Raw genomic sequence first — 7,256 nt, forward strand, 5'->3', positions numbered from 1 at the left:
AGAGATTGTATTTTTCCTTCCACAGATGCCATGGGCAGGGGGGTGAAGCTGGGGCAGGGAGGAACTTATCTTCCCCAAGCTCCTAGACGAGGCAATTCTTATTTCTAGCTGAATTCCTTTTCATCTCTCCTGACTTCTTCTCCACCCTTCTCTATCTGCCTTGGCTTCTGGATCTTCTCAAAGCATCCCCCAGAAAAACTTCAGCCAACTTACTCCCTTTGACCAACTGTCATTTTTGAAAAGCTGCCCAATCTCTTTGTGGTGATTTTCAAAGAGAGACCCAGGACTAGGTTTTCTTTCAGTGACAGCAATAGGTAGGAGGAGGGGGGAAGAAGACAGGAGCTTCTGATGTGGGAAACCACACACACACACACACACACACACACACACACACACACCCTAAGAAATGCTGAATCTGTAATTGCAAGACAATATAACCTTCCTGACATCTGAGGAAGATGTCAAGAAAGAAAAGCAAAAACTCATATTTGGGTTGTAGCTGCTGGAGTTTCTACATTAGGGAGATCTGACCCTGTTTGACCTTGCCTGTCAAAACCAGAGGGTTACAGAGAAACTGACCAAAGATATGTGGCCAAAAGGCCAGTGATAATGTGGGCAAAACTGGCCAAGCTGATCAGTTTGACACGTCAAAAGACAGATGTTGTCTGACTTGGGCAACTTGTGGGTGAGGGAAGAAATCCAAAGCTCAGCGTCTGAGAATGCAAAGGAGAGCCAACAATGTGAACCATCACCTGTGCTCCACGTAAGCCTGCCCGCCCTGCGTCATCACTTATTCAAGCAAAGGACTAATAGCAGCACAATTCTGGCTTGTTAGTGTGTGGCCTGAAATAGCGAAGACTTCGTTTCCCTCCTTCCCTGTGAACTTTCCTCGTCGCTATTCAAGACAGGTGCCAAATGTGTCATCGTGCTTGATGGAGCCTGGCGTTGGCTGGCTGGCCGTGATCAGTAGCTGACCACCTGACAGAAACACTTTCCCTAATTACACTTTTAACTTGGATTGTGCCACACTTAGTTACATTTTTGGGGGGAAAAGAAGGGAAGGGAGGGAAGAACAGTGAGTGAAGGAGGTTTGCGGAAAGCTTCAGGGCCAGATAGCACACAGACAGCCCACCTTAAAAATCAACATGTCTTCCCATTTGAAACTGAACTGTCTAAATGTTGACATCCAGTGAACAAATATTAATGAAAAACCCAAGACATTCAAAACTGTAAAAATGTCATCTTCCATTGTGTGAAATTAAAAAGCAACGCATAGGGGAGTAGGGAGGTGGGGAGACACACCGTAGCCTACCTGTTACTGGTAATGAGCTTGAATTGTGGAAAGGCACTTTCTGACTTCATACCATTTCTTATATTAGTATGATGGTCAAAATTACAAAAAAAATCACTCAGACTGATGGTCTCTTCTGGGCAAGTGGTGAAGAACACTGATTTGGCTTATATTATTCTCTGTACCTCTCCTGGTATGGTAGACAGTTTGCTGGTACAATTATTTTGGATAGCACTTCATGTTAGGTATTGGCATGGAGGCATCCACATTTTTTTTTTTTGAGATGGAGTCTCGCTCTGTTGCCCAGGCTGGAGTACAGTGGCGCGATCTCTGCTCACTGCAACTTCCACCTCCTGGGTTCAAGCGATTCTTCTGCCTCAGCCTCCTGAGTAGCTGGGATTACAGGTGCCCGCCACCATGCCCAACTAATTGTTGTATTTTTAATAGAGATGGGATTTTACCATGTCGACCAGGCTGGTCTTGAACGCCTGACCTCAGGTGATCTGCCCATCTCAGCCTCCCAAAGTGCTGGGATTACTGGTGTGAGCCACTGTGCCTGGCCCACATATGTTTATAAATCACTAAATTTTAAATACTGGCAGGGCTACAAACAAGGAGAGCTTTCTTCCTCTGCTGTCCATTCTATTTATTTGTCTGTTGCTGGGATCTCGGGGGGTCCTTGATCCTGCACATTATAGCAGGCCCCCTGTCTTCATCAGCAATGCTATGTCCTCATATTCGGCAGGGGAGCACTCTTATTTAAGGTAATGAGTGACTCCCTCTCACAACAGAACTCTGAGTGTGGCTCAAATTCACCCTGGCTAATGAATCTTCTTTTTTTTTTTTTTTCTGAGACAAGGTCTCACTCTGTCACCGAAGCTGGAGTGCAGTGGCACAATCATGGCTCACTGCAGCCTCAACCTTCTGGGCTCAAGCAATCCTTCTGTCTCAGACCCTCAAGTGACTAGGACTACAGGTATGTGCCACCACTGGCTATTTTTTTTTTTTTTTTTTTTGAGACGACATCTTGCTATGTTGCCCAAGCTCATCTTGAACTCCTGGACTCAAGTGATCCTCCCTCTGCCTCTGCCTCCCAAAATGTTTGGATTACAGGTGTGAGCCACCGTGCCCGGCCTTGTGTTTCATTTTTAACCCTGATATAAGTAACAACACATCTGCTTATTAATATCTTCATGTTAACAATTACTATCCAGTTTGGGTGAAGGGAGAGTGTTCTCTGCCTCTGAGGTCCAGTTTTAACATTTATAAGTGCAGCGGGCCTGTTATGGCCCACAAACCTTACTTGGGAAAATGTCACATTTGACCAACCGCACAAACCTAGTCTGTGATCTCTGAATATAGCAAGGTCACCAGCCCCCACTTGATCTTCTGTTAAATGACCAAGATGATTTCTGGTCAGAAAGTATGTGTGTTTTTGTAAGTTTTTTTTTTCTTTTCTTTTTGGTCTTTTTTGGACACATAATGATGTAGAAATCAAGCTTAAAACTGATTGTAAAACAGCTTCGTGAGAAAGATTTTTGCTTTTCTGCCATAATATTCCCCTGGACTTTGCTTTGGGTCCAAAGTAACACCGGGAAGTTTAAGACCACAGAAATGTTACTGAATGAATGCTGATCACATTTACAAAAGCAAGTGACTTTGTCCAGTCTCTCATTCTCAGATCCATAGTAGACATGTAGATACTTTTTCTAAGGGCAACGTTTCCTGGTTCACTAATCCAAACTTCCATGTTATTGATGAAATAAAGATAATATTGAAAATGACAGTGTCTGAGAAGCAATCTCAAACTGCCATTTATTACTGCACGCAGTTAACAGTGGAATTGAGAATCACTTTCTTTCTAACATAAAACCATGAGCCATAGACTTACTACTGAAATTCACCACAGTGATTCAGCCAATAACTCAACTTCTTCCTTTGCAAAATTTTCCTGAAGGTTTTTTTTTTTTTTTTCCCTCCAATCTCAGCATTACAGAATAATGAGCAAACAGTTAAATCGGCCCAGCTCTGAGTTTCAAGAGAGATTTATGGTCTGCTCATCCTCTGGAAGGACTATAAAACCACCCATGACATCTTACTTTGAAATCTATTGTATCAAGTAAAGAGATGGGTGTGGTGCGGTAGTGAACTCTGAATGTGAGTGGTATTTAGACTTCAAAACAGAGTCCTTAACTCATACGAAGGCTTCCTGCCATTAGCAAGGGATGTCAATAATGAGCATGCTGCCTTCCCCAACACCCCCATCCTTTTCCAAAAAGATTCTTCTTAATTTTATCCTAAATATATTTGATATTTTTTTTCCTCTGTATTTTGCTTTGGGTTTTAAAAATTCCCTGGAAGATTTTTATCTCCTCTGTGGAAGCATCGAGCCGCAGATCCAAGTCAGGCCAAATCACCCGGATCGTACAAGATAAAACTGCCTTCAAGTTGTAACACTTGCTGGAGGGGCCAAAGCCGCGTTTTAAATGTGAACAATGGGGTGGCTGCGGCAGAGAACTGACCATTTACTTCCTGCCCCAGGTGACCCCTTTTTGATCTCTGAAACTGGGCAGAGGAATAAGGAAAGGGCAATAACTGGGTTTGGGGGAGAAGCACGCTTTCTGGAAGGCGCCCAGGTTTACCCAAAGAGCACGGTTAAGTGCTGAATTCCAAGTAGCTCTGGAGACGCCCTGTTTGGGGCCTCATTCTGGAAACCCAAAGTCCAGCGGCGGCTGTCCTCCACATCAGGACAGAGAGAGGGGATTGGGAATGGACCAGGAGTGGGGCTCAACGACGACCCAGGCGCTCAAGGGGAGGGGCTGAGAGCGTTTCTTCGCCGCGCGGCTGCATAGAAACTTTTCCTCGCACTATCTGACTCCAGGACTGGACTGTGAGGGTCTGGAACAGCTGGTGGGGTTCGGGTGGGGAACACACCCAAAGCCCAGCGCCAAGGCGGGAGCCGTGGGTGGAGCCGCTGCAGCCTTGGGCCGGGGGCTGCAGGGGACTGGAGACGGGGGCGCGGGGAGGCCCCGTTCAGAGCGCCCGCTCTCCCGCGTCCCGGGCGGGGTCCTCACCTGTTCCAGCGGGCCACCTTCCTCCGGTAATACCGCAGCGCCTCCTGGCTGGCCAGGAGCGAGTCCTCGGCTCCCACGAGAGGCGGCTCCTCCGGGACATTGTACAGCGGGTGGGCGAAGAGGGCCTGTAGCTTGGAGCTCGAGCCGCTGCGGCTGCCGCCGGCTGGTTCAGTCCCGGGCTCGGCTAGGGAAAAGTTGTGCACAATAGTGCCGGGGTCCGAGGCGGCTGCGGCGCGGCCGGTGCACGGGCACCCCCGCGGGCGCTCCCGGGGCCGCAGCTGGCGCTGCACTTGGGGCCAGAGGTGAAAGTAGAGGTCGGCGGAGAGCAGCGCGCCCAGCAGCAGCAGAGTCAGCAGGCGGTCCCGGCGCAGCCCGGGCATGGCCCAGCCGGGGCGCGGAGCGGTGGGGCGTGCCGGCCGAGGGGGACGCCGGGGGCAGGCAAGCTGTCTCCGGGGTCCCGGGAGGGCTCGCGGCGTGCGGGCAGAAGAGGCGCCTGGAGTCCCGCAGGCGGGCCGGGGTCAATGGGACTGGAATGATCCCTGCGCGGGCTAGGTCCCAGTGGAGGGGTGTCGCTCCTGAACTTGGGGACCAGGTGCACGGAGCACCGGGGCTCTCGGTGTCAGAGGGCGTTGCTTCTCCGCGCCGAGTGAGCCGAGGGAATGGGGTTCCCGGGGTGCCCGCTTCTTGCGCCTTTTCTCCCCTGCGCCCGCCCGCCCGGGCGCCCGCAGCAGGTGAAGGGCCCCTGGGCGCGGGCGCCGGCTACCGCCGCGGGCGGACGGGCGACGGAGCAGGGGCGGGGGGAGCGACCACGAAGAGCAGCGCGGAGGGCGGGCGGAGGCAGCTGGCTGCAGAGCCCGGGCGTCTCTCCTGAGGATGCTGTCGCTCGGCGGCGGCTGCTAGTGCTCCCGCGACTCCTTCTGCGGGCGGCGGAGACGCCAGTGCCCCTGGCTGGCACGGGTGGCGCAAGTGGGGAGTTGGCGAAGCAGGAGCGGCTCCGGGAGCTTGTCTGCGCGCCTGAACTCCTAGAGGCAGAGGTAGCGTGGGGCCTCCCTGAGCCTGGCCTGGCGCCGGCACCCCCGCCCACTCTCCGCTGGCACCTGCCTCTGGCGCAGCTGACGGCCAACTCCCACTCCCGAGGCCGGCGCTGCCCTTGCACCTTGTCACCCACCCACTGCCTGCGCCCTCCCCCTCGCTCGGGCCTCCCACTTTCCCTGCCCAGGTCTCCGTCCAGTCACTTTAAGGGACGTGAGGGGTCCGAAGCCTCTTTTTACCATTTCTATTTTTTTTTTTTTTTTTTTTTTTAGAAAAAAAACCCACAAGCCCCCTAAAACCATGTTTTCCCCTGTAAGCTTTGCCAAATCGGTATGTGTGGGGGGTTGGGGGAAGCGGGGGTGGCTGTGCTGGTATCTGTTCTTTCTTTGTGTTCCCTTCCATCTCCGCTCCCCTGCAGGGCACAGAACACATCAAGATTCATTGCAACTACATACCACATGCCTGGCACATAGTAGGTGCTCAGGAAACACCTCTTGGTGAAGGAAAGAGCTTGACCTTTAAAAGTAAGGCATCAGTTTTACCTAGAATCTTGCTGATTTCCTGTTTGGAAGGAGTTTGATTCCAACTCTGCCTGTACTTTAAAAAGAGGAAATGTTTCTTGCACTCAGGGAGGGAGGGGCCCTGATGACCCCACTCCGAACTTTTGAGTTTAGCTTGGTGTGAAAGTAGTCCACCCAAATGAATCACTGGAGGACACATTTAGGCTTTCTCTGATATCCTGTGAGGTAATGTACCCTCCCCACACCCAATTTTCCTTTTGAGGAAGAGGGAGGGAGTCCTGAACTCCTGGCTCCTCTATTTAACGATCCCATAGTATAGTAAAGTGTAAGTCTGATTGGAGAGGCTGCCCCACCCTGCTGAATGTTCAGGAAATCCACCAGAAGCTGCTTGCCCAGGCAGCAAATCTTCCCATGTAAGTTAATTCTACTCTTTAACCTCCTCCCTTCCCTTGCTGGAATTAAGAACCTTCAGACATACTTTGACTTGTGGGTTCAGACCAGAGTTCTTTTCTCCGTGATTCAGTGGAAGGTTTCTTCGGGACTTTGCAGTCTCCTCATCTGTAAATGAAGATAATGATGGAACCTACCTCCTAAAGTTGTTATGAGATTTAAATGAATTGAAGTACAATTATGTGTCACGTCTGAGAAATGCATCCTTAGGCAATTTTCCTGTGCGTGTGAACATCAGGGTGTAGTTACACAAACCTAGTTGGTTCAGCCTACTACACACTGAGGCTATATGGCATAGCCTACTGATCCTAGGTACAAACCTGTACAGCATATGACTACTGAATGCTGTAGGGAGTTGGAGCACAGTGGTGGGTACTTGTGTATCTAAACATAGGAAACATACAGTAAAAATACAGTATTGTAATCTTATAGGACCATCATTGCATTGACTAAAATGTTATGTGGCACTTGACTGTGTATAAATTGCTTAGAAGAGCCCCTAACTCATCCTAAATAAATGTGAAACATGTGTTTGCTATCATTATGATTACTTACTAGTTTCTGTAGTATACTAGGCTAGGTTAGAGACTGCTCATCGCTAGGACAAAAATAGAAAAGGATGGAAAAGGAAGATAGCAGGAAGGAACCTACTTTCAGGGGCACAACATTGTGACCTGAGTGCCCAGTCCAAGTGAAAAAGCCCAAGATGATACTATTCCCAGCTACTCCACTCCTCTGGGTATGATGGTGGGCATTTTGAGGGGTTCTAGAACCTCCTCCTTTTTAATCCAGAATTAAATTTTAACCAGTTTCCAATTTCTGAGAGACGTTGCAACTTCTAATGTGTTTAATTAGATGTCATGGCCAGCGAATGAAGAAGTCAGGCAC

General features: G+C 49.8%; 1 protein-coding gene across 2 annotated transcripts in view; it reads right to left on the reverse strand.

Moving 5' to 3' along the window:
• Positions 1–5,474, reverse strand: part of LOC105469050 (FAM20A golgi associated secretory pathway pseudokinase) — a 62,197-nt gene extending 56,723 nt beyond the window's left edge. For both annotated transcript variants that reach the window (XM_011719620.3, XM_011719619.3), the window contains exon 1: positions 4,366–5,474. In XM_011719620.3, the coding sequence (XP_011717922.2) occupies positions 4,366–4,745 (380 nt within the window). In that variant the 5' untranslated portion in view covers positions 4,746–5,474. The remainder of the gene's footprint in view (positions 1–4,365) is intronic.
• Positions 5,475–7,256: the final 1,782 nt, after the last annotated feature.

The sequence above is a fragment of the Macaca nemestrina genome, chromosome 17 (assembly GCF_043159975.1).
Source record: "Macaca nemestrina isolate mMacNem1 chromosome 17, mMacNem.hap1, whole genome shotgun sequence".
In the NCBI taxonomy this organism is placed as follows: domain Eukaryota; kingdom Metazoa; phylum Chordata; class Mammalia; order Primates; family Cercopithecidae; genus Macaca; species Macaca nemestrina.